Source organism: Syngnathus typhle, linkage group LG20 (genome assembly GCF_033458585.1).
Source record: "Syngnathus typhle isolate RoL2023-S1 ecotype Sweden linkage group LG20, RoL_Styp_1.0, whole genome shotgun sequence".
In the NCBI taxonomy this organism is placed as follows: domain Eukaryota; kingdom Metazoa; phylum Chordata; class Actinopteri; order Syngnathiformes; family Syngnathidae; genus Syngnathus; species Syngnathus typhle.
This window is the reverse complement of record NC_083757.1, coordinates 3620604-3647226: the sequence shown is the minus strand read 5'-3', so window position 1 is coordinate 3647226 and position 26623 is coordinate 3620604. Positions and strand designations below refer to the sequence as shown.

General features: G+C 43.5%; 3 protein-coding genes across 10 annotated transcripts; 2 read left to right on the top strand and 1 right to left on the bottom strand.

Annotated features, from left to right (window-relative positions):
* The first annotated feature begins 564 nt into the window (after positions 1–564).
* LOC133144110 (four and a half LIM domains protein 3-like) lies at positions 565–5941 on the top strand. Its single transcript, XM_061266536.1, has 6 exons — positions 565–770; positions 3314–3486; positions 3874–4048; positions 4490–4659; positions 4733–4919; positions 5000–5941. The coding sequence occupies exons 2-6, from the start codon at positions 3331–3333 to the stop codon at positions 5149–5151; spliced, it is 840 nt and encodes a 279-aa protein (XP_061122520.1). The 5' UTR covers positions 565–770; positions 3314–3330; the 3' UTR covers positions 5152–5941.
* Positions 5942–7358: 1417 nt separating this feature from the next.
* meaf6 (MYST/Esa1-associated factor 6) lies at positions 7359–10170 on the bottom strand. Of its 2 annotated transcripts, XM_061266537.1 has the most exons (8): positions 10017–10170; positions 9230–9345; positions 9078–9165; positions 8965–9010; positions 8707–8899; positions 8430–8459; positions 8004–8037; positions 7359–7925 (listed from the first exon to the last, which is right to left on the bottom strand). In XM_061266537.1, the coding sequence occupies exons 1-8, from the start codon at positions 10104–10106 to the stop codon at positions 7911–7913; spliced, it is 612 nt and encodes a 203-aa protein (XP_061122521.1). In that variant the 5' UTR covers positions 10107–10170; the 3' UTR covers positions 7359–7910. The 2 variants fall into 2 exon arrangements, with proteins under 2 accessions (XP_061122521.1, XP_061122522.1); XM_061266538.1 differs by lacking the exon at positions 8430–8459.
* A 2976-nt stretch (positions 10171–13146) lies between these two features.
* Positions 13147–26479, top strand: LOC133144634 (MAP7 domain-containing protein 1-like). 7 transcript variants are annotated; one of them, XM_061267493.1, is made up of 18 exons: positions 13147–13510; positions 17462–17665; positions 18432–18500; positions 18673–18693; positions 19859–20022; positions 20080–20188; positions 20585–20689; positions 21926–22045; positions 22244–22368; positions 22884–23026; positions 23330–23571; positions 23737–24019; positions 24092–24272; positions 25178–25282; positions 25363–25413; positions 25486–25540; positions 25611–25829; positions 25924–26479. In XM_061267493.1, exons 1-18 carry the CDS (start codon positions 13444–13446, stop codon positions 25932–25934), a joined length of 2274 nt encoding a protein of 757 aa, XP_061123477.1. In that variant the 5' UTR covers positions 13147–13443; the 3' UTR covers positions 25935–26479. The 7 variants fall into 7 exon arrangements, with proteins under 7 accessions (XP_061123477.1, XP_061123475.1, XP_061123476.1 ...); XM_061267491.1 differs by having other exon boundaries at positions 22220–22368; XM_061267498.1 differs by lacking the exon at positions 13147–13510 and adding an exon at positions 15583–15706 and having other exon boundaries at positions 22220–22368.
* The last annotated feature ends 144 nt before the right edge of the window (positions 26480–26623 follow it).

Genomic DNA, 26623 nt, shown 5'->3' with positions numbered 1-26623 from the left:
CTGATTGAAAAAAAATAAATTCCCACTAATATACGTGTTTTAAACTTTGTTAAAACTGAGCTGTGTCAATATTTTGTTTGGCAAGCATTTTCCCACCAGGGTAGAAAGTCCTCCAGAGTCTCAGGTGGCCCACCGGTACCCGGTAAGTAATTGTAATTCTTATGTTTGTCCACAAGACGGCAGCATAGTTCAATTTAAACTATAGCGCTTATTTCAAGACTTGCAATCCACCTGTATACATTGTAAATAAACTTCAAGATGATTTAATGTGCTCATCCACAATACACATGTTTAATGAATGGAAGAATAATCAGAAATAAAAGCCACAATTATGTTTATAAAAGGAAACAAAAAGGGGGGGCGACTAATCTTGGGGTCGTTATTATGGAATGCCCCCACAACGCCAATTTGGAATGATTATAGTAAACAAACACTTAATTTGTAGTTGGGAGCAGCGCAGTTGACTTTTTCACAAGCTTTCTTTGAATTTAATTACCAAAACACGCCCTCATTGTCTCAAAATAATTTGCCTTCTAGGAGTGGGAACTCCCGTCGGGGTGCCAAAAAGAGTGCAAGAAGACACAGACGGACGAAAGGGGCGGCGTTTGCGGAATGCTTGGCGTTTTTACGCATCCGATGCGCACGTTTCAAGTCAGTGCGCAAACGCCGAGCCCACAAGAACCCACGCAGGAGTGGAACCATTTGTCATTTTGTTAACAGGACAAAGTGGAGAAGATCCTGCTGAGGAACATTCTGATGCACCAAGAAAGGTATAGTCAAACATATTCATTAATTGCTACTCATTTTTTCAATACCTTGTATTTATTCTGATATCTTCATCCATCTATTATCTGAACTTTTTGTATTTTATTATTATATATTAATTCCCAATGTGTGTGTTCAATTTTATTGATCATAAAAAAAAAGACTTTAAAGCATTTTTAAGTTGTTTGTGCAGTCACAAGTCAACACATGTGACCCTTACCATCCAGGATGCACCCGAAAGGATGTCCTTTCTTTAGAATACGGAAATGGTCTGAGGTTGTTAGGGTGGACTAAAATGGGTAAAATGTGTTATTACTACTAATGGCAAGGCAGTTCTATTTATAAAGCGTGTTGCATACATCAACAATGTGCTTCACTTAGTAACCAAACAACAACCGAGGGACCCCACATATAACCCGACTCCAAATTGGCTCGGAACCTTTTTAGAACTCTTCCTTTCAGTTTTAAGTTTCCAACTTGTCCAACATATTTACTGAGATTTATTGCTGTCCAATAAGACGAGAAGTCTTTTCTTATGGGGGTCATGATGTCATGTCTGTGACTAAAAAAAAAAAAATCCTCCTTCAAGCATGCTCATAATTTCTTCTTGTGTCATTTGAGTAAAAAAATATACTTTTGTGATATTTTGGGGATTGATGTAGGCCAGCAGCACAAATAAACTTTTCTTGCACTTTTGATGGATCTAGATTTCAAGACCATCATCCCTCAAGTTAAGTGATGTTCTCCTTCAATTCTGTGGAACCCAACCAAAAAAAGCAAATATACTCCCTAAACTGTTAAAACATTGCAGTAATGCATCTTACATAACCACTCCCCCCCCTCCGTCATCTTGCCTTCTGCCATATCCATTTATAGATAAAACACCTCTGACTCAGAAAGCTCGGCAGCACACAACAGACAAAGTAGCAAACTGTTACTCCGGGCGACGTCTCCAAGATAACAAACACTTGTGACATTAACACCTAAGACCCAAAGTGGACACTCTAAATATCAGAGAAGAGTTGCTCCATGGGAAAAGGTAGTTATTTTTGTCTGTACTTCAATTTGAAACTGATCTCCTTTTTTTTTTTAAGTGGCCAGAATCACCAGAACATTGAACGTCTTTGTAATCCGGGGTCATCTGATGTCTGTAATAGAAGCAGCTTTGTTTTTACTTTCCAAACCTCAGGGTGTCACTTTCCTCCAACATTGTGTACGCACCTCCATCAATATTCTCTTTCATTAAAAAAAAAAAAAAGAAAAGAAAAGTCAAGGGTGTGGAAGTCAAGAGCCAAACAATACTTGAACTGTGCTGAGCAGGAGAAAGCCGTTAAACCTCCTCCAAAACGATTCCAGTGGGAATAAACAGTTTAAAGTGGGGAGGTAATTATAAATTGTTACCCACTGTACAGCTCTGGGTCGTTTGGCGGCCGTTCCGTTAAAGAAGAAAGCCCAGATTGTTACCTTCAAAACAGCTCAGTGTGTTTCCATCCAGGTTCTGTTTTATTTTCCAAAGCATATCATAATCATGCTTAGCCAAGTTGGAAAATGTTCTAAGATGTGCCTCTGATACTTTTCCACAGAACTTTGCAACAATAATGTGGTCATAAAGCAGATGCAAATAATTACACCTTGATATAAAATGGACCATTTACACTCAAATGGGTCGAACGTTCCTGGCTGGGGTCGTAGAAAATTCTCCGTGGTCGATCCTGGGAGATGGTTGACATTTGACTCCGAGCGAGTGTCTCGGTGGGAATGCAAAATGTGTTTCGTCAAGGTGAAGTGCAAGGTTTAAATAGTCGTGACAGGTGGAGCTTTAATCCCGTAAGAATCTTTTGGGATGCACAAAGTGGGGGTGTGTGTGGGGGGGGGGCACACAACAGAGCTTCAATCCGCACAATCATCTGTTGTGACTTATAATGAGAAACAACGGGGGTGTAATAAAAAAAAAACTATGCAAGGAAGGAAAGCCATTGTGTTGCGGCAGCCAAGTATCAACATGAATAGAATTTTTTTTTTTTTGACATTTTCAGAGGGAAGTCGGACAGACAGACAAGATGGGATGTTTTGACTCGACTGAATTATATTTTGTTTTGACCCAGTAAGATTGTTGCGATCAGCAGGGAGCGATGTCTAAACATACCAAAAAAAAAAAAAATTCTAAACACCAAGAAGAAGCTGTGTTTATGTTTTTTTTTTTTATTTATCGGAATACCAGTAGTTGCATCGTTGGTTACCAGACGGGCGACGCAGACACGCGGAATGTAAACTCAATGATTCCGTTCCACGGCAGATGCAAACTTAAGTCTCCATAAAGGTCAACATTCTGAAGCAGGAAATTTGTGAGCGATCATTATTTCAAAGCGCCTTCATAACAAAGCAATTTATTTGCAGAAAAGTCGATGAGGCCTTAGCTAGTTTGTGAGCTCTGGGTCATGTCATTGTTTTGACAGAAAACTCCGTAGCCTTCCCTTTCCTTCTGTCTGTCAGTGTTTAACCAACTCCCTGACCATCCTCCCATGTTTGCTAAATTCTTTGTCCGCAGGAGGTCATCTTGACATCATGAGTGATCGCTTCGACTGCAAAAACTGCTCCGAGTCCCTTTACGGACGCAAATACATCCAAGTGGAGGACAACCCGCATTGCATCCCCTGCTACGACCGCCTCTATGCCAACACCTGCCAGGAATGTAAAGAAATAATCAGCCATAATGCAAAAGTAAGTTTCATTTTTTGGAATAGATATTCAAAGTCGCTCTTTTATTGGTTTTGAACCCGAAAGCACTCAAGAAAACACCCGCAAATGTCAAGGTCACGAGTGTCCTGTGAATCATGAGCTCCCTGTGAGGGAGCGAGAGTAAATTACACTCCTGCTTACTTTGGCCTTCTAGCAAAGCGGCAGCCATCCCTCATCCCACTCTCTCGTTGTTTTTAGCGAAAGGCCACGCCCTTTAAATCATTTTTTTTCACCCCAGTTCTTCAATAGGCCCATTTATCAAATATGAACTGCTGTTGAACTGCAGCTGTTGGAGAACGAAACAGAAGTTCATCTATTTACATTTCAAGATGTCAATGGTTTTACGACACGTCCGCCATTTTCTTCCAGGAGCTCTGCTATAACGACAGACATTACCACGAACACTGCTTCCGCTGCGTCCGCTGCCAACGTTCTCTGGCCGACGAACCCTTCACCAAACACGATGACGCTCTGGTTTGCAGCGAGTGTTACAGCAACGAGTTCTCCTCCAAGTGCGTGGTCTGCGACAAGAAAGTTCTGCCTGGTGAGATACATGCCTGGGAAATGAGCCATGGGAGGATCTCGCTAATAGCGCCGCTAAATTTCCACTCTGGGCATGACAGGTTAAGATGTGACGAAATGATTGCCGCGGCGGTTTGATGCCGCCGCCTATGCGGTTGGTGTCGGATGGCTGGAAAGTTTTCCTATCTTGTGAAATGGATATTTTAGCTATGCAACTAAAATAGGGGGTTGGGAATTTAGCCCGAAATATCGATGCTGACCTTTTTAAACGTTAGGACACAAACTGAAAATATGTCGCTGGAATAGATAGAAGACACTTTTTAATTGGTTCTGTGAAATTGGATCATTTTCCATAATATGACACCCGTCCAACAAGTCAAACCAGGAAGTACGCTGAACAGGTTGAACCATCGCATATTTCAAAGCCTCACGTGAAGATAACCATCATAAACATTTTTGACAGGATCGAAGATGTTAGAGTACGGCGGCTCCACGTGGCACGAGGACTGCTTCGTGTGTCACGGTTGCGACAAAGCCATCGGCGCCGAGGCCTTCATCCCGGACAAAAACAATTACTACTGCGTGCCGTGCTACGAGAACAGGCTTGCTCCTCGGTGCAGCCATTGCAACAAGGTGAAACAAAAACGATAAATGAAAAAAAAATCATATACTGCAGAAATTCATGATGTCATTTTGTGACCTGCAGGCTCTGACTAAAGGAGGGGTGACCTACAGGGACGAGGTGTGGCACAAAGAGTGCTTCCTCTGCACGGGCTGCAAAACTACTCTGGCCGGACAGCCTTTCACCTCGGAGGGGGAAAAACCGTATTGCGTCAAATGCTTTAGCAGCCTCTATGCCAAAAAATGCGCTGGCTGCAACACGGCCATCACAGGTCAGTAAAGCCCTCGCTGATATTCATTTCCAGAATTGCCGGCCAATGTGACTCGGAACGTACCAAATGTGTCCCCGCAGGGTTCGGCGATGGCAAATATATTTCTTTCGGGGAGCAGCAGTGGCACCAGCCCTGCTTCAAGTGCTCCCGATGCTCCGTGTCGTTGGTCGGCTCCGGCTTCTTCCCGGACCGTGATCAGATTCTGTGTACGGACTGCAACAATGACGACTGACTGACTAACTGACTGAACCACAAAACCTCAGCGGTGCACGTGAACGCGGCAAATGCACCAGTTCACTCGTAGCTTATTCGCCTCAAGTCGCCACATTTGTTTTGTTTGTATTTTGGGTGTAAAATGGGCTGAAGTTTGTTTGCACCCCACGTTTTATAAATTAAATATAAGCTTATGTTATCATTTAAATTATTACTCTGAGTAACATTTTGCATGCAGATTTAGTAGTATTTGTACAAAATGTAATTTGAAAAATGTTTGGTTTGTGTGTATGTAGCAAATACATTGTGTTGCTTTGATACAGTAAATCAGAAACTTTGGATTGTAACAATTAGTATCTTAGAAGAGTTCACGTTCTAATGAATGTCATATATTTAATCCGATAATTTAACTTCAACTAGTCTCATAAGATCCTCCCACTTTGCCGGCCAAAAATAGCGCTCCCATGCGAACCGACTCTTCCAATTACCCGTATAAATATTTACAGATCAGCACCCCTGTTCCAATGATGACGTCATAATGTAGAAATGCCAAGCTCGTGTGCAAAAAAGCCTGATCTTGGATCATATGCAGAAATAAAAAAAACATCTTAAGTAGTGCACATGGGAGCACATGACCTCCCCTTAGGTCTGTGTTATTTCATCACTACCCCAAACGTGTGGTTGTCATGTGGGTGACGTGAACATCCTGCCACTTCCTGCTTTTGACGAACCCTATTGCAACAATCGTCAGCCTAATACTCACTCGGGTCGTTATCGACTCCAGATGACAAATAAATAATTAAAAAGAGCCTTGTGGTGCTGTTTTTTGTCTAAGTGGTTTCCCAGGCCTCATCCTGAAATATAGTTGACCTTGTTTGAGGCAGCGAAGGACTTGTTTGCTCCCAGGAGAAGGAGGAGGAGGAGGAAGGACTGCAAATATTCAGTGTCATGTCATCACCGCTCAGTTAAGTACCAAATACACACTTTTAGGCTAAAAAAAAAAAAGCAAATTATTTTTATTCCCATCATTTTTCTATTCTTCTGCTTGTATTTTTATTTGCAGATCCCAGCTTTTAAAAAGTCAAAAACAAAGCATGTCACTTGAAACCAACAATTTTCTACCCCCCCCCCCCCCCCCCCCGAAAAAAAAACACAAACGTCCTCAGGCCACAGACTGCCATTTCCTTTCTGCACTCGAGAGGATAACAAAAATAAAAGTCCTATCCAGTGCTCTCGTGATAATTACTGTATAGCTGCCGTGCAAACGCGACGCTCGAGTCATTTAAAATCCGTCAAAGGAATCCGACTCGGCAAGTTGTAATTAAAAACCTTGTTGAATTTCCTGACGTGACAGGAAAGTCGTACATATCAGCAAGTGGAATGTGTCTTTATTTAATATAAAAAAGCCAGTCGATATTTTTAAATCCCTATAAGTGTCACAGTACGGTGGCAAAGCGCTACTTTTATCTAAATACATCTATTATTTGTATGTAGTTCTTTGACACATGACACTACAAGATTGCCGCCAAAGCACTACTTTTATCTAAACATTTATTACACTTCATTGGCATAATTTAGGCCATTGTTTTAGTATCGTAGATTTATTTAAGCTATTCATAATCATGTATGTTAACAATTGCCATTTCCCCCAACTTTCCAACGTTCTCGTTTGAATCACGCCCATTTCTGAAATAGTCCTTTTTTGACCACAACTATGACCGTATGTTTCACAACAACAAGCTATGTATAACCGTGACAGAATCTCTCCCCAGACAAGCCATAATTATAGTGTGCAAAAAGTGTCTCCAGTAAGTTTTGGAATGAACCCGCACGACAAGATTTTCAGACTATTTCTATGCCAAATGCCAGCTAATCACTTTTGTAACTTAGTCTAAACTTTCTGACCCTAAAATTAAAAAAAAAAAAAGTTTGAAGGCCTTAATGCTCCAGTGTAGGAAAAGTACTTATGAAACGGGTGAGCCAAATGAAACGTGACTCGAGGATGGAAAGGCTGCTTGAAACCAGGGAATGTATTTTGGAGACTTCACAGTTTATCCATCACCGCGTCTGCCAGCGTAGCATTAAGTTCTCTCTTACAGTTTCCAACGTCTTTGTCATGCGGATATGCTACTTTTGTCTCGTGAAAGATTAGGGGCGTATTTGGAATAGTAACGCGATGCTAAAAGGATCATCTACTGGGCCTATTAGAAATACTGGCAACCAAAATTTCAGTATATTTTTATTTTATTCAGGACAAAATTGGAATTTTAGATTTTTAGTTTCTATATGTTGCATTTTTGTCACAATAATTAAGTGGTAAACATGTCAACTGTTTGCAAGCTTCTAGTTATTTTACTATTTGACATTTATTTAAAGAGCACATTTACAAGCCATTTAACGCCGATATTTACTATTCTTAAGGCAATGCTGCCTCCTGCAGGTCAGTCTTTGTACTACATTAATTTCGACATTTCTTTTTTAAAAAACCCCAGCAACACTGGTAATTTATTAGCTTCTTGAAAAACAATGAAATAAAAACAATACAGATAATCGAAGGGGGTTCACAACAATGTGGGCTGAAAAAAAATTGCCGACAAAATAAATAGTCTTTTTTTTTAAACACTATACAAAATGTTACTGGCTGGTGTGGAGTAACATGCAGGACACTTGGAAGATGGGGAATGTTTTCAATGCATCATAGATGAAATATGACAAGTGGGGGGGGGGGGGGGGGTAAAAAGTTCACAAAGTCTCTTGTGGGTCCACATCTTGCACTTGTCAGGTAGAATATTCCTGCATAAGGAGAAGAAAATTGAAATGATCAAATTAAAAAGGGCATCAATTATTGGATTTTTGATCAATCAGACTTACAGCTCTGGGTTTCTTGTTCACTTTCATGTCGAACCTGAAAACAGAGATATCGGCTTTAGATATGAGAGATTGCGTTCTGAGAGCAATGACAAAAAGCCGTGCCACTACTGTACCATGAGGGAGCCTCAAAACCAAACCACAGCAAAATAAAATGCTAAACTGTTCTTTTTTTTTTTTTTTAATGCAGACAAACCTGCAACCAGCCCATCATCTTACAACAACAGCACTGCTTTTGACAAGCGCCATGAATCCCCAGAAAATACGTGACGCCGGGCCCAGAAACAAGCCATGAGGAGTGATGGATGCTGAGAAGTATTCAAAAACATGCAGCGTAACTCAAAAACTAGCAGGCTTTAAATCGACATCAGGATGCGGTTACGAGCGGACAAGATGTGCAGACCACAGGAAGTAGAATTCAGAACTTACTCAAAGTCATAATCAAACATGGCAGAAGGGCTGGGAGGGAAGGGGGAGGAGTCAGCATTACAAGAGGAAAAGATCAGCAGCTGTTAGTTCACCAGCCACGGTCGGAACCCCGACAAGCTTAGAGCCTACTAAAATAATATGTAGTGAGATCCCAAATACCTACAAATATTTGACATTCAGATTTATTCGGACTATTTCAGAGGAATCCTGCATTGTTAATTTGCTATAATTAAGAAGGAATATACAGCCTGTACTAACTTGATTAATTTGTGTCTACCTGTGCCGGTTTTTGTTCTTCCTCTTCTTATGGCTTCCGTGATGACTACCAGATGAAGAGGAAGATGCCGCTTTTTGAGGTTTTAAGTCCTGCAGGGTGGAGTCGACGTCCTCCGTGTCCTCCTGGCTGGGTTCGTTTTCTTGGTTCTGAAGGTCCGGAGAGGCGTCGCTTTCTGTGCCGCTCCCCGCCTCACCTGATAAGAGAAACCAGACCTCAGCAAACGGACATCATGACATCTTTTGGCATCTCTTTCCTCACGTTTTTCGTTCATGTGATCTGGTATCCCACCGAGCGCGCACACTGCCTGTTGATAAAAAAAGAAATTCTAAGGTGAGTTCTTTTGTGAGATACCTCAAATGGGTTAGACTTACGGCAACTGATGTGACTGACGACTTGCTGAACAGACGCTCAGCCTCCTTGAATTTTCGATTTCGTCTGTCAGTTTTACTATTAGAATTCCTGTAAGAACCATGATATGAATTAATAATGTAATATAGGTTTTATTCCTGCACTTACAACTTACTTTTGGTTGGTTAGGTATCGGTCCCATCCTCTGATGATGTTGCCATACATTTGAGTGTCTTCTAGGTAGCTGCCTTCAAAGGCATATATTTGTCGCTCCAAATTCACAAGTGTCTCCTGCAACACAATTGAAAAATAACTCTTTTGGCATCCTTGAGCAGTGAAAGTCTGAAATTGTTACTCTTCCCTTTTTTAATTTGTAAATATTTGTTTTCTATTAATATGGATGAGTGTATTTTTATGAATGACATTGTAAAAATGACCTTTTCCTCATGGAATGAATAAATATTTTTTATCCATATAGAACACCAATAATGTTGAACTGTTTCTACTTTTACAAGCTATATATTTATTTTGATTATTATTCTAAATCATACTTAATATGCGCCTGCCATTTGTTTTTCCGGGCTTTGTGACGTCATTAAATCAAAATCCCGCGAGGATTTGATTCCCACGCAGACCCCATTCTAGCTTCTAGCAGGTTAGCCTGCACAGAAAAATTAAACTGGTGCAGATTAACAAAGTATTCAAGCGTCTTGAAACGTAGGTCGATTTAATTCAACATCGCAGAACATAACATATAAAGCAAAGAGTTTAAACGATGAATGAGCCTAAAGTTTAGCTTAGAAAGAAGCGCGATGCAGGTAGCCTTTATTAGCCTAGCATGTACAAGGCCTAAGCTAACCACTCCGGCGGAAATGTCATCATAAACGTTACAATTTTGCGTTAGAGGAGACCCCGCACGTTTAAAAAATCAAAACACTTTTATCGACGTAACATAAACATACTGCAAGCTCTTGTTTCCTCTTCACCAGTTCGGCAAGCTCCCGGCGGGTGTCCGGGATCTGCGGCGGAGTAGCCTTAGCGTGCATCGCCATGATGGATCGAGCAGTGGAGATCGCAGAGAAACAAAAAAGGTGGCGGGATAGCTTGTACTAACGCCTAAATGCGTGGTTGCATCCGCCAGGTGGCGCTATAAGACCGTAGAAATAAGTTGGCATCAAATCACTATGGCAACAAGCCTGCAGAGTAGTAGTTGCAGCTTTTTTTTTGCAGTTGCAGTTTTGTAGGGAATTCTTTGCCACCCATATTTGCCATTAAATTAAGGTTTGTGCCCAAACAAAGGTCGTGATCTAAAGAATACAAGTAATGCAAGACGGTATGGAAAATACTTAGATGGATAGAACGGTTTTAAAATGTCACAATGATGCTTTTTGCCTCTGTGCATTCCACTTTATTGTCAATTTCTTCACATGCCAAGACACAAAGAACGTCATGCATTAATGCGTCAAAGCCGCCACCAGGTGGCGCCAAAGGACCGTAGCGATAAGGCCCTCATTGGAGAACATATCACCATAGCAACAAGCTGCAGAGCAGTAGTTGAAGCTCACAAGTTTTAAACTTAGACTTAGACAGACTTTATTGTCATTTTGTAAGCACTCGGTGCACACAAAACGAAATTTCGTCGCATACGGCTCTCAACAAAGGAAAGGAACGTCGAGAGCCGCAGCAGCCGCAGCCGACTGGGGCGCCGCCATCTTAATCTTAATAATACAAAAGAGACACGGATGGCATGAGCGCAACTCAATAACTCTCATAAGGCTGCCACATAACGGCGCCACAAAGAAAGTCAGAAAGTGCTCAAGATAAAAGCCATCAAAGCAAATCAAAGCTAAAAAGACAAAGGAAAAAGAAAGTAACAGCGGCCAACCAGCACCCCCAATACAAGAGAACACCCCAAGTTCATCCTTTTCGGTGACCTCTCACATTTAAATGATCTCAATTGCAACAAATTGATTGCGTTCCAATTTTGAGCTAACGAGCCATCTATTTTTATCGTTTCCCTTAATATTGGGATGCTTTTGTGCGGTTCTGATATGTGCTGGGAGGGAGTTGCTGCAGTCCCAGCTGCTTGCAGCCCGGCCTGCCTCTGGAACAGCTGACAGATTCTGATGACACTAGAATGCCAACTGCTCAAGGGCAACGTGAAGGAATGGACATGAATTTGGGATGGTGCTTCACCGTTGGGTCAAACACATTCTCAAATTTTTGAAAAACTGAGCCACCATCATGAGAAACATTAAATACGACTGGTATAGTAAGACTGTGTTTATTCGAATGAATTTTCTTTTTTTTCATATTTTTCACGCCCTTCCGAACAACTGCTTGACTCCCACACAGCAGCAGCTGTAGTTATATTCAGATGATGACCTCAACCGTGCCTTCTTCAAATATGCTCCGCTCTTGTGAGCTTGGCGGGCGGATTTTAACTGTGAGGAGATTTTTTTTTGCAACCACGCCCCTCCTCCAGTCAAAAGGAGGATGTCGACGTCAGCTTATGTGGAGTTTTGTGTTGCTTTGTGTGGAGGAGGTGCAATTATACATGCCTTTGTGGAATGATGGGAGCTTCTCTGATCCGCCCTGAGTTTCAAACAAGTATGGACAAGTTCTGCCCCAAAAAGAGCAGTCACGGTTTTGTTCATACCGGTGTGTTCAGGAAGAGATTAGACGAGATTTATTTAATCTTGTTGCTTCTGTCTGTCATTAAAAAAAAAATGGTGACAGTGATGAAAAAATGTTCATGACGCCAAGGGCTCCATTAGAAAAAATAACTTTCACTTTGTGGTGTTGAAGTGGTAGGCCTTAGTTATATATCTCTGGCGGCATTTCTGACTACAGACTCTCAGTTGTTCCTGGATGGCTTCTTTCATACTTGCTGTCCTTATACGGAGGTCAAACAGCTCAATTTGACGTCACTGTTTATCTCCATCTTTTTTCTTGTGGCTGTTCTCATTCTCTTCTGTATCTCACGATCGTGACCGAAGCAACAAAGATTCTCTTCAGGTTCCCCAAGGCGCTCTTCCTGAAGATCCAAGACACTCGCTCTAATTTATTGCAACACATGAGCCACAGCAATAGTTGGAAAACAACACAAGATTACAGTGTGATCAGTGTTTTGGAACGCTTCCGATTTGTATAATTGATTTTCGGTCTTGCTGTGGATTTCACCAGGTTTAAAATACTACAAATGGAAGCATGCGTTTTATTGTAATTGCATTGACGATTTTTTCTTTGAATTTGCCCCTCGGAGTGAGTTAGAATGAAGACCTCACCGTGCGGTGCTAATACATTCGTATTAATAGTTAATTAGATTGTCATTACAAATCATATGAATGACATAGCAGATAATGCCTTGTCACTTTATGTTCATCTGAAAAATGGCCTCACATTAGCATTCAATTAGTGTCCATATGATCCCAGCACTTTCCTGTCATTTTAATTCATTTACGCTCCAACTTTAGTCTATTGCACAATTCTACAGTTATAAACAGTTAACTTGGGCTCTAGTGTTGTAATTACACCGACTTCACAACATATAAGTCACCCTGTTTTCAGCTGCTCGAAATCATCTGATGGGTCAAACCATTCCCTGAGTTAGAAGAAGAAAAGTGCTTTTCGACAAAACTACAATCTGCAAACTAAATACGACGTACGGTGAATAATAATATTGCCGTGGTTATGTCGACATGCGTTTTTGCACATAAATGCATGCACAAAAGAACAATGTCGCTTGTCCGAGCACATGGTAAAGTCCAGTTTTCCGGCATGCGGTTTTCTCAACGATCAATTTCGTGAAGTTAATCACAGCGCGCAAGGATAATGACCGGAAGCCTCAAATTACCTTCATAATAAGATATATTTTAAAATGTCAAATTTCACCCTTACCTCCACTGCAAGTAAATTGATAATATATTGTCGAATAAATATTTTGATATTTAATATTTGAATACATTTTCTGGATGCAAACATTTGTTGCCATGTTGGGATCTACGATGAGTCGCTTTTGTGAAAATGCGCAGAAAGCCTAACATTTTATAGCGAACACCTTAACCGGAAAACAATCATTATTCCCGGAACTTGATCAAGTTGCAGTTGGCACAACTGAGGCATTTTATTCCCACTGTGGATTTTCCACAGAAGACGCGTTGCACGCGCCTAATGCCAATTAACGCAACACTAATGTCACTTTACATTGTATAAAGCTTCCGCGTCGTTTTCAGCGGCCATTAATCGACTTCTATTGGTTTTGCTGTCGCTTTTCTGCTTTTCCGTTTGGATTTGAGAAAGGGCGTGTTTGGCTGAATCAGGACCGGGAGTTGCAGCTCCTGTACTTGGGAGACTGGTGAGGAATGACAGCAACTACAATCCGCCTGAATGGACGCAATGGATTATAAGGATCTTGGACATCATTTCGACGAGAAGCTGACACTGACAAATAAATGTGAGTACACAGGACACAACACTGCATTAAAATAGGTCATGGTGCGTTGTAAAATAAATGACTTGTGATAGTGGCAGTGGAAATACTGCATTGTTTTTTTTTTAGGCATAACATCTCTTAAATTAAAAAAATAATCCATCATGCTGATGTCTATAAAAACGCTTGTCACCCCCCACCGCCTCATTTCTATCAACAAGATGGATCATAAAGCTGGAGACAAACATCTACCCTTCATCTCCCCTTGACCTGTGCATCTTGATGGACGATGTCACCCCCCCACCCCCCACCTCCCTTCCCCTGTCTCCAGCAGACGTGCATTACCTTTATTACTGTTGCCATGTTGCATGTTTTTCATGCGTGGGTGTCCGTCCATGCATTTACTGGTGCTCAGAGGAACATCACTTAGGAAGAGAGAGAGAGGACATTTATCCTTTTGGACTTACGAAGCATGGTAACTTCATATTTCATGAAGGTCCTATAGTGTCAACCAGACCCCCACTGTGATGCTCTTGCCTTCTCGTATTATACATGCTACTAAATGCGATAACTTGGTTTCCGGGCCTTCCACCGAGAGCTCCAGCACGTTATCAGGAATGTGACGTACCCCGAAAAGACAGGCACGCGAGATAAACTGAAACATTCTCAGTCTCTCTCTCTCTCAGAGTCTCAGTCTTGTAAAAATAGCAAAGGGGAAAACAAAAGAAGCGGATCCCAACCCACCGATTGTTTGCTTTTTACAGCTTGGTGTGTGTGTGCAGGCCCTGAATGGCCGTCATAATCCCAAAATGCTCGACGAGGAGACCATCCCAGTCCAAACAATGATGTGATAGTGGTTCATTCAAACCCTGATACAGATCTAAGTATGACCAAAGAACTTTGGACTGTTTTTTTGGGACGTGGAAGAGTTCACTCCCCAAGGCCCAGTAAGGAAAAAATTGCGTGAGTGGTGCAGATGGAAAAACTTTCGACCTTCTGCGGCGTTGCCCTGGAGTTAGGATCTCAGTTTTCGGTTAAACACAGCACTGAAAAGAATCACGAGACGTCGACTCACACTCCCTTTTGTCCACATTGCTCCCGAGCTATGTTGACGTAATGTTCTTGGCTCGCTGTCAAGATCACCGCCGGTCTGGAAATCCAGTCTCAAAACCTTACATTGTGTATTTAGGAGTGCAAAGTCCACCATTTTTCCCCAAATGGGTCTAAATTTCTGAAATGTATGTGAATTGAAGTGAAGAGCGTTTTGTTTTTGTTAGAATGTCTGAGAAACTACCGCTTGGAGGGCGAGACGTAGAAAAGGAAGAGACCGGAGCTCGTCTCTAAGCGCCGCTCCACGTCAGCGAAGCCGAGAGCAGATGTTATAAATCTCTGCCATGACGCCCTCGCAGGAAAAGGAGAGGAAGGGCCTCCATTCTCCAGGAAGGAGAATGAAAGAGCTTCCTGAGGGCTTACGCTCAGATTAGTCATGTTTCCCCACCTCGTTCTCTTTTCGCCGGTTCAAAAATCGCCATTGATGTTATTAATCCTGTTTGGGGGGGGGATTATTTCAATCCAAATAAACCCCGTCATTGGAGAGATTAGCCATTTTAATTCGGAGGGACTCGTTGATTATTTCATATATAATGGAGAAGTCGTCTGGATAATGTGAATTCAATTCTTGGTTCTCTGCAGCAACCAAGATGTTTGTGTTGATGCACCGCTCTGACCTCAGGGGAATTGCAAACAGATGCAGCAGCACTCTCTGGTTGTGTGTGTGTGTGAGGCACTTCCAACCCTGGTTGTCCTCTCAATCCCACCACTCAGTCTGTAGATTCTATTATTAGAATGTAGATGTTGACTACCATTGACTGTCTTCATCTGCTTTGTTTTTTTCGCCACTTCGCGGACACGAGCTCAGGATGAGGTCACGTCCGAAGAACTATTTGCAACTTCTTGTTGAACCTCTTGCACCACCTTTGACCTTCCATTTAGTCTCCACGTGGAGAAGCGGGAAAATATGAATAAGGAATGAATCATCTATGATTAATGCCGTGCCTGTGTTGCAGCTCTGTGACTGGGTAACCCACTTCTTTGTTTAAAGGCATCTGGAGAGCCTTCGTCTCAAAGGAGTCACATCCTGTCTTCCTTCTTCCTCACACAGTCGGTTTTGACTCTCGCAAGTGTCGCCGTATGGACGCCTCATGATCACCGAGATATAAAGTTTGTTTTCCACTCACTGACCTTTTGTTATTTGTCACAAGTCGCAGATTAGGCAAAAAAAAACGGACCCACTAATTGACAGAAAAGAAAATATTCAAGGAATGTCACACTCAGCTGCCTCGTTGTTGTTGTCCACAACAACTCTGGAATGTTCTTCTACCGAGACAGATGCTGTCAGGGAATTCAAAAGTACATATTTGAATTTACTTTCCTCCATGAAATAAATTGAGCTAGTAGGCGGCCGTGGTAATTTGTTGCATGTTATGCCGAGTTGTTAGATGCCTGAGATTCCTGAGGTGGTCTGACCCAGATATAACAACACACGCCAGTCATTACTGATTTTGCCGGAGTTTTTCAACACCATCCTTGAGTGAATCATTACACCACATTTAGAATCAATAAAATATGTTTACTTTATGACCGAGGAATCTGGTTGAGAACTTGTTCACATCTTTATTTAATTTTATTTTTGTTTGCCGGCCTTAAGATCCGGCCGATAAACCGTCTGTGTTTTTAAAAAAAATGATTCCGGGAAAGAATGAGAGTGTAACATGAGCCGTTGTGGCCTAACTCGAATTCTTGTCACTGCGGCTTCATTTTAACGTGGATGGCCAAGCCTTATTTTCCATGCTTTGTTTCTTGGTCTTGGTTCTTTTTGGTCAACTTGCTGCAAGGTGCCTCGGCAGACGCTTTGCCCCTTTTATGGCCGACATTCTCTGTATGGTGCCCGTCGCTATTTATAAACGCAAAGTCTGTCACAGTGGCACAGAAACCTAAGATAGCAGACAGGGAGGGGAGGGGGTGAGCGGGCGTGTTTGAGTTTGTCATTCTATCACGAGGGTTTGCGACACGTGCTCCTATTTTTGTTGGTCATGTTTGTTTTGTTGTGTTGACGAGGTGAAACGATATCTTCTCGCGTTGTAACTTTTGGTGAATGTTCTCTAACATGGATGCGAATGGAGTGTTTTGCTAGCAAGAAATTAAACCTGCTACCAACTGGACAAATCTGTTGCAGCCTCGTGATGGACGGTCGTCTTCTTGCGCCATTGTTTTGTTGCTTTATGTGCCTGCTGTTCTTTATGACGTTGTAATTTTCTTTGTTTCTAGTATAATTCAAAATTCGACTATATAACTACATCATTATGTCAAACTATATAATCTTCTCAAATTTGGTAAAGGACAGAAACGACTTCTAGCACGCCGTCATATTTGAGCCGCTTTTTTTTAATTTATTTCTGTCTCGCCGTAAGAAATTGGATCCAATTTAACATCCCACGATTCCTCCTTATTACCGTACAGTGGGGTGCGTTGGAAAGAAGCCCGGTGTTAATCTGTAATTTATGTCTTTGGCCGGGTCCAAGGAGAGCGTCACTCTCCATCTGCCCATTGTTGGCAATGTGAGAGGAGAGTTGGCCTTCAGCCTCTCGACGTCCATCTTTATCTCCTCGCTCTGTTTTTTTTTTTTTTTTCATTCCTACAGTCTGTTCATAACAATAAAAATAAATAAATAAATAAAAAACATGACTTAATTTTCCGCCGGGGGAAAGGGAGGGGCGGCGCAGTCTTGCCGTAGATGTGTGAGGGACGTGTGAAAGAGAAGTTAATGATTTCTAATGAGGTTGGAGTGTTGACGATAATGAAGCCCCTGTGAACTCCTGAGGTTTGATAGTAAAAGTGCGTCAGCCACGAAGGAAGCAAGCCAGTATAATCAATACTGTCGATAATGTTGCAATAAATAATTTTCTCTCTTCCCAGCTCTGCCCTTGCAAGGTGACATCCACAATGGAGACAAGTGTTTAGGCAGCGTGTTTCTGACGCCGGACGACTCGGCCATCACGGACCTTTCTTGCAAGACGGAGTCGTGCACCAAAGCAGAAAGCCCCACCGAGACAGATGCCTCCTGCAAGACGGACACGTCGGTTCCGGGCGCCAGCGCCGCCAGCCCTCGGCCCAAGAAAGGTGACTGCTGGTTTTACGTAACCCAGTTTTCCAAATGACAGGCACGACAAAACATAGCGGTTCAAGCAAAGCATTGCAAAGAAATTTTCATAAATAATAAAGATAATAACAAATAAAATATAATAAAAGATATAATTAATGTACAAGCAATTAAAAATTTTATGTACAGCGCTTTGCAGCCAAGTGATAACCTGCAAGGTCACTTTTTTGTTGCGTAAATAAAGAAAAAAAAAGATGAATAAGCATTTTTATTTACTGTACCCGTAGGTGCACCAACAACACCAGGCATTTTTTGACCCATGTCGTTGGAGATAAACTAAAGCCCGCATGTAAAATGCAACGTGTGAGACAGTTACATAATTTTCTACTCTGATGTCGATCAATTCATTCCCACCAGACAGATGCCTTTGGGCAAAAGCCGAATCATTTGTCGCATGCAGGTTGGGGGTTGGCGGGGGGGGGGTCACTTTTAATGGCATCTCAGTGGGACGTGGCCTGTTAATGTAAACTGTACATCCCTATAATAGAGCCAAGGTGGAGAGCGAGAGAGAGGCAGGGATTAAAATCCGGTTGCCATGGTGACGGCGCCAAAGTGTCCCACGCTCTGATTCGTCCACATACATGGCATACATATCGGGGATCAGTCAAGCAGCCAGTGGCAAAAGACACAAAAGTGTGCAAATCATTCCAAAATATTATTGTAAGCAAGTCAGGCCGCTTCGACCTTGAGAAATCCTCACAAATCGTCGTGCGGCGTCTTCCATAGATTCCATGAACTCCGAGCAGCGGCAGAAGCTCGCCAAGCAAAGGAGGGAGGAAAGAGCCCGATATATCGGTGAGTAATAAACCCGATTCACAAACTGCTTTGTGCACTACTCAAGTCGATGCATGTTTATTTTTATTTTTTTAATTCTGCCCTACTTTATTCTAACCTCTTTTATCGCCGTCCCTTCCCTGGCTCTCTGTTATTGACGTTTCTTATTGTTGTCTCCTTGCATGGCTTTCAGAAGAGCAAACGCAGTTGCAAGGTAAGGGGCTTTACTAAAACCGTCAATTGCGTTCAAATCATTCCAAAATAACAAAAAGGGATTTTTGGGGGTGGATTCACTTTCTGAGATTCTTTTAATTTGATTCATTTGATTTCCATTCTAACCTCAAATGCATGTTTCACATCTTGACACTATTATGGCCTTGACTGGAAAATTAAAATGATGCCGGCCAGTGATTTATCATTTGGAATCCCCCCCCCCCCCCCAAGGACAACAAAGGTATGGGTGGTTTCTAATCGGTGACCTCTGACCTTTTGAGTGCTCTCTTAAATGAAGGACCAGAAAATTTATGTCTGTCATCCTCCCAGATGAGTGGAAAAGGGGATAATGTTATGAAGCCTTGGGCGAGCCACCATTAATGCGATGTGAAACCAGGCCTTGCACAGCGATTAGATTTAATTACCATATTCATTAGCATCGCTAGTGCTGTCGCACCACAGTTGGAACGACATCTCGGTTATCGCCTTATTTAAGATTTATCCCACGATGGTGGCTCCTATTGTGAATCAATATTAACGCTAAACCGAGTCCTCAAAAACGACTTTACAATTCAGACAAATTTTGGTCCAAATGAAAGAGGATCTGCTGGTGATTTTTCCCGAAGCCTATAAATACAAACCTAAGCTTTAACTTCATGTATTTTTCACAATTCTGCAGTAATCCTGCAAGCATAATGGGATTTTTTTTTTTCCCCCCGCCAGCAATTGGATTACCAGAAGGAGTTTGTCATTGCCAAACACTGAACGGGAGAAAAATCGCATCTTGGCGTGACACTGCGAAATTCCTCAGGACTAAACCCTCAAAATATTTCTAAATAAAATATACAAAATATTACTGCTGACTCATTCAGTTTCCGAATTGACATGAGGCTGAGGGTTCAAAAGCAAGCACAGCTGCTCTCCAGCATGACAAAAGTTTAATTGAAAAGAGCCCATTGCTGTTTAATTGTTCCCCGACCAAATGAGCCGTGGTCGCTTACAGACTCGCATCTGCTCAAGCAGTCTTTGAAGCACTGTGGGGAAACTTAAGCAACAATTGCTATGGAAAAAAACTCTCATCTGCTTCCACTCTTCAGGGCACAGCGAGGAGAACATCTTGACTAGCTTTGTGAAGCCTTGAAATGACACTTTTTTTGTGATAACAGCGGCAAAGAAAGCCCAGTGGCTGGAGAAGGAAGAGAAGGCCCGGCGTCTGAGAGAGAGTCAGCTGGATGACCGCAGGAAGAAGCTGGAGGAACAGCGACTGAAGGCTGAAAAACGCAGAGCTCTTCTGGAGGAGAAGCAGAGGCAGAAACTGGAGAAGAACAAGGTTAGTTTCACCTTCGTAGCGCTTGGAACGTTCTGATTTGCTGTCTTTGCGGCGCAGGAGCGATACGAGTCAGCCATCAAGAGGTCCACAAAAAAGACGTGGGCCGAGATCCGCCAGCAGAGATGGTCTTGGGCGGGTGGACTCAACCAGACATCCCGTAGGGAAAGTAAGTTTTGGGAGACAAATATACCGGCATGGTCATTTTGGTTGAAGAAGCGTTGCACAGCCAGTCGTCCAAGTGACGCAATTCGAGGAAATGTTCTCAGAAAGCGGTTGCGAGGGCGGAGTACACATGACGTCAGTGCTGGGAAATTGTCTTGCGATATGGCAACTTTCATTTGGAACTGGCCACCAGGGGGCAGATTTTTTTCTTCTTCTTCTTTCTTCCTACTCCTTTTACTGACCCCTCCCCTTACTGTTCCTCGAAAATCTTCCCCCCTTCCACCGACCCAGTGGGAATTTATTTGACCCCAGGCACGGGTGCGTGGCTCCCCTTTTCTCCAGAGTAAGGGCCGACCGACGGTGTGAACAGATGTTGTGTGTTGCGTTCTCTCCGGTGCAGGCAGATGTTCGGCCTCCACGGTCAACTTGCCGAGACAGGTGGACCCTGTCATTAACAACAGGCTGTCCAAGTCCTCTGCCACCCTCTGGAACTCCCCCAGCAGAAGTAAGGACGAGGCAACGTCAATGTCCGCCAGGCTTTCCTCCCTCCTCATCCCGTTCCACCTCCCCCTCTCTGATTTTTGGGTTTTCTTTGATTATTATAATCGTCGTGTCTGGTGACCTGCCTGCCTGCCTGCGCTTCGTGATCGGTCATTGGCCGCGCACCCCCCCTCCCCCCAACAACACTCTCACGGTCTCTCGTGCGCATCGTGGTGTTTTAATTTGACTTTTCATTTTGGTTTTGGTTGTCTTTGATTTCTGTGCATTTTGGGTCTTCTCATCTTTGAACCATGCCTCGTCGTCTTGAATGTCTCTTCACGGCATTTTCATGTGGCGTCTCCCTCCACCTTTCTGTCGGTGGCTCCAAGTTGGTGGTATCGGTGTTGGTGGTCTTGGTGGTGCGATGAACTTTTCTGTTCATGAGCAGTGTCTTCATATTGAATTGTGTTACGGCATCAACTTTTTTTTTTTTTAATTCAACAAACTGTTTTCCTTACATGACCACATCCTTCAATCTGCGACTACAGATTGAACGCTACTACTAATGTCGTGGCATCTTGTTCAAACGTAGTGGGGCAATATTTTGGTATTGCGGTGCGCTAAGTCAGCATGCTAATATGCTGACTAGGATATTAAGAACATAATATCGTTTGTATTTCTACATCAAAGACATGAATTATGAATAATGAGCATATTGCATCCCCTCAATGTGGGAAAATCATTGATGAAAAGAGTGTGCTGACATTTCCACATGGGCGCAAGCACCACGCTACCCGCACAGAACAGTCAGCAGCAAAACCGGGCCTCCTCCTTGCCGCATTGGAGAAAGAGGAGAGGAGGTGGCGGGTGGTCCACTGCGGTTGCCTAGCAACAGGAGGTAGTCCTTTTATTGGTTCGTCATAAAATACACGAGCGAAGGTGACAGCATGCGCTCTTACTGTATACAAGGACGGTAGTTTATGATCCCGAAAAAGCAATTTACTCGTGAGGAGCAAATATGTTATGATTGCGGCATTTAAAATACATTTGGAAATGTCAACATACCTTTTTTTTTTTATTGTGGGTAAAATTCTGTACGCTATAAAAGTCTTAAAATTCCTGGTGACTAATGCTTACAAATATGAATGTATCATATAATAATAATTCATACGTGAAAAGTGCAGCGGGGACAATTGACGTGCTGTGACAGGCGGAGAGGATTTGACAATGACCCGATATTGACGGCGCCCTCTTGTGTCAGCCCGCAGCCTGCGTCTGAGCCCGTGGGAGAGCAAGATCGTGGAGCGGCTCATGACGCCTACGCTGTCCTTCCTGGCTCGCAGTCGCAGCGCCGCCACCCTCCTCAACAACAGTGACTCTTGTGAGTGTGTGTGTGTGTGTGTGTCACTAAACCAATTGTGTTTTTGTCTCTGTCTGCATTTAACAATGACTTACAAGGAGTCTTAAAGTTTTATACCAACCTGCATGGTGTGTAAATGTGTGTGACCCCCCCCCCCCCCCACCCCCTATCCCTGCATGTCTACACACTACTCAGACTCTCATCACTGCTCCCGCTCAGCTTCAGCCAGCCCGCTCAACGCCTGCTCCCACCATCCCCACCAAAACTCCGCCGAGCGCTGGAGGCACTCCTCCGCCAGCACGCCCGACATCACCCAGCGTCAACGTCAACGAAACTTCACACCGGTAGGCACCATTTGCCATAATGAGAACGACCTTCCTTTCTAAACATCTATTTGTGTTCTTCGGAGTAAATTGCAAGATCATTATGTTGCCAGGCAACAAGTGGCAGCTCGCTTTTCCTTTTTTTGATTTGTGATGCAGTACATTTTTTTTAGTACCTTTCACACTTGGATAACTTGGTTCATTAATATTTCTGATTTACGTGGTCGGTGTCCTCCTCTAAAATAGCAGCTCGGTAAAAATACATTTGGCCGCCGGCCGCGTCTTCTTACAAACAGCAAAATGAGATCAGTCGGAGTGCATTTGTGTCTAAAAGATGAAAGCTTGAGAGAGAGCGACTTCACCCTCAAGGCGAAGTACGATCGGGAAATGATATGAATAACAACGGTTGAAACTTATTTTAAAGCTGATGCGAACAGAACCTGCGGCTACATCTGTTGCTAGGTAACCAGCGGATGATCCCATCTAAACCGGCGCTGATTTAAACCCTCCGTTTACATTTTTGGGGTGTTTTTAAGGTTGACAAAAAGAAGAAAGAGAAGAAGGACAAGGAGAGAGAGAACGAGAAAGAGAAGAGCGCGCTGACAAAAGAGAGAGTACAGAAGAAGAGACAGACGGCATCGCCCATCACAATTACGAGGAGATCCATGCCAGAGTCCAGGTATTCCAGCAAAGATGAAAGTTATTTATTCTTGGAGTCGGGTTGTTTTGAACAGATGGTCCGAGATGCTCTTATCTGACTACTAAGAGAAGTTCTGCTCAGACTGAACTGGGTTTTCACAATTGATGCTTTTTTTTTGGTCCCTCGAGTGAGAGAATGGTGACAACGCAAAGCGGGGTTCCGCTTCCACTTGACCTAGTTTTGTTTTATATACAAGTGTACCTGGAAAGTCGAAACTTCTCCTGACAGTCCCATCTCCTTTTGAGGTCATCTGTTCCCTTGCGTGCTTCTTCCCTGTCTCAGCACCCCCAAGCCAAGAACCAGACCTCCATCACCCGCTCCTCCCAAAAGTCGTCCCTTATCACCTTTGGTACCAGCGCCGGGTTCCAAGACGCCCACGGGGAAGAAGACGCCCCCTCCTGGCTCCAAAACCCGACCTAAACGGGCCCAGACGCCGGCCAGGTTGCAGGCCCAGACGGTCACCACGGTCGCCGTGGAAACCAGCCAAAAACCCAAGGTGTCGAGCGCTTCAGAGGAGAAGAAGGGTGAGTGTGGTAACCATGGTGACGATAGCCATCCTTCAAGGTGGGCTTCGGGTTTTGGCTGCCGTCCATATGACGCAGCACCATTTTATTGTGTGCTTTTAGTTGATGTGTTTACTGTCCTTATTCACTGTCGCTTGCCTTCTACATCTCCATCCCCTCCTGTAGACTCCCATAATGTGTCAGCTGCTACCCCAGCGTCATCTCCTTCCCCCAAGCCACCACTTGTTGAAGCCTCCCACGGGTCTGTGCCCAAAGAAGAGCTCGCCACACCAGCTGCCTCGCCCGCCGTCAACGCCGCAAGTAATCCCACCGCGGCGCCCAGCAGGCCATCAGCTGGCACCAACGACCCCGAGGAGGCCGCTCGCGTCCTGGCCGAAAAACGCAGGCAAGCGCGGGAGCAGCGGGAGAGGGAAGAGCAGGAGCGCCAAGAGCAAGAGCACAAGAACAGGTTTGGCTGCGTGCCATAATGTAATAGTAGGCGTCCCGATACGGTATGTCTAAAATGCACGATTTCTTCCAGGATCCTCCGGGAAGAGGCGATGGCACGGGAGGCGGAAGAGCGGAAACGCCGAGAGGAGGAAGCTCGCTTCATGGCCGAGCAGCAGCGTGTGAGGGATGAAGCCCAGCGAGCTGAAGATGAGAAGGAAGCCAAGGAGCGGGCCAAAGCTGAGCAAGAGGAGAACGACAGGCTGCAGAAACAGGCCGGTGCTTTAATGAATGGCGGATTTCGCCTTTTTTTTTTTCAATATCTGGCAGTCCAGCTGAGAGCCCCGTTGTACCATCTGGGACCCTTAATGCATAGAAGCATGGTCCAGCCGCCTGGGCTGTCTGGCATCTGGGCAGATTAAAAAAAAGGGGGAGAAATACAGTATGCACACCACTGTCACGGATTCCATCTATCACGCATGAGCCCTAATAGTCAGAGGCCCCTTGTCTGGCCGGGCACATGCCAGCTGGTGACCTCCATAATAGCGATGAGTGGCGGCTGAGGGAGCCATTGTGGTGGAGGAGATAGTGTCTCCTTCACTGAGCGCGCCTGCGGTGGGCTGATGGTCAGACAAGCAGAGTCAGTGTACGCCAGCACGACGCTAGCTCTCGGCTAGCCTATCCTTGACTCCCCTTTGCTCCTTCAATGGAGCCATTGTTTTACATGACAGTGGTCGAGATTGGCTGGAGTCTTATTTATGGCCATGTGAGAGCTACCTGCCAAATTTTGGAGCCTGCTCATTCAGTAGACATGGAAGGATTATAAATTTGTAGCTTAATAGTGTATTTCAGGATATGTCTGCTACAATGACTGTAAATACTTCCTGAACCATGTAAGAGAGTTTATGTACTGTATCTATAGAATTGTTAGGGTCTACAGCACTGCCTGGTTATGTACCGCCCTCTAGTGGAAGCTTGCAGCAATTTCTTTTGAAATTTAAGCCAGAGCATGAGACTGAAGATTTTACAGGAAATAATGAAATGTTTTGACTATTTCAAGGGAAGGAATAATACAAGGGGGTTCATAAAAAATGTATGAAAATTAAACAATGTAGCAAAGCAAACATGTCATTATGTCGACAGGCGTCTTACAAACTGTTTCTTTTTGACCTAATTACAGAGGGAGGAGGCCGAGGCCAGAGCGCGCGATGAGGCCGAGCAGCAGCGCATGGAGAGAGAAAAACACTTTCAAAAGGAAGAGCAGGAGCGACTGGAGAGAAAGAAGGTGGGGAGAAGCATGTCCTTAACGTGAAAGTCCATCTTTCATCTTGAGGAAAGCGCAGCTAAGTTATTTACTGTGTGCAGCGTCTCGAAGAGATCATGAAGAGGACTCGCAAGAGTGATGCAGGAGAAAAAGTAGGTCGAACAAATAAAACCTGGTGTCCTTTTGTCTCATCCTTATAACATCCTCTTTTGTGTTCATTACAGAAAGATGTGAAGGCATCTCCACAGGTTAATGGAAAGGACTCAGACCTCACAAAAGGTATCTGACTCTCTCAAATGATTATTTTCCATGTCTGGATTTGTTCCACAATAATCTCTTTTGGTGACAGGTGAAAACCTGCTGAGTCCCGCCACCAGCGGGTCAACTCCGGTCGTGAACGGAGTGCAGCCTGACGGTCACCAGAACGGCGTGTCGGCCAACGGCGAGTTTGATCAGATCATGCAACGGAACAGCGGCGCTAACCCGGCTGCTCCCCAGAGTGGACTTGTGACGGGAGGAGAGCCCTTCCTGATGAAAACGGGGCCTATGAAATCTCAGCATGTAGCAGGTATGTAATCAGCAGTGATGATGGACAACAGCATTTACCTGGGACGGATTATCATTATTATTTTCTCTCTGCATTATCTCCTCTTCTTTTACAGAGGTCCTGTGAGTCCCTCATCCATTCATGGACTCGCCTTACGTCTCCGCTTCAGCATATTCATGCTACATCACAGCAACTTATACAGATTAGAACACATAAAAAAAATGTGTGCCAAAAAAGCAACACGCCTGTGCTGACTCCATGACAACACGTTAGGACAAAGGAAGGGGGAAAACACACGCTCATCTAAAAGAATGAAAATATACATATATAATTCAGTATTCTCTTGTCTTCGACACAAGTTCCGGTGCAAGTTTTATTGACATGTCACATGCACATTCTTCTACAGTGCACCTTAAAGATGACTGAATTTTTAGAAAATACAGTATAAGACCTGTGGGGATAAAAAAAGATTTCTTGTTTGACAATGGTTGTTATTATTACCGTCGTTCTGATATTGTTAAGTTGAACAATGTGCGTTTGTCGTTTTTGTCTTGAAATGTTGAGTTATTTAACATGAAGAGCAGACAGTGTATGTAAATGTATAATGAGCCTGGCTGCCTATAGGCCTCCTGTTACAGGGGGATCTGTGAAATAAAGCTTTATGAAAGGGACACGTCTGCATTTTAATTTTGAAGTTGAATTTGTTTATTTACTGTGCAACTTAAACATTTTGAGGAACAGGAGCAGTAAAGGTGAGTTTTGATTTGTTTTACTTTTTATTACCAAATAAAAAAAGATTGGCAACAAATAATTAA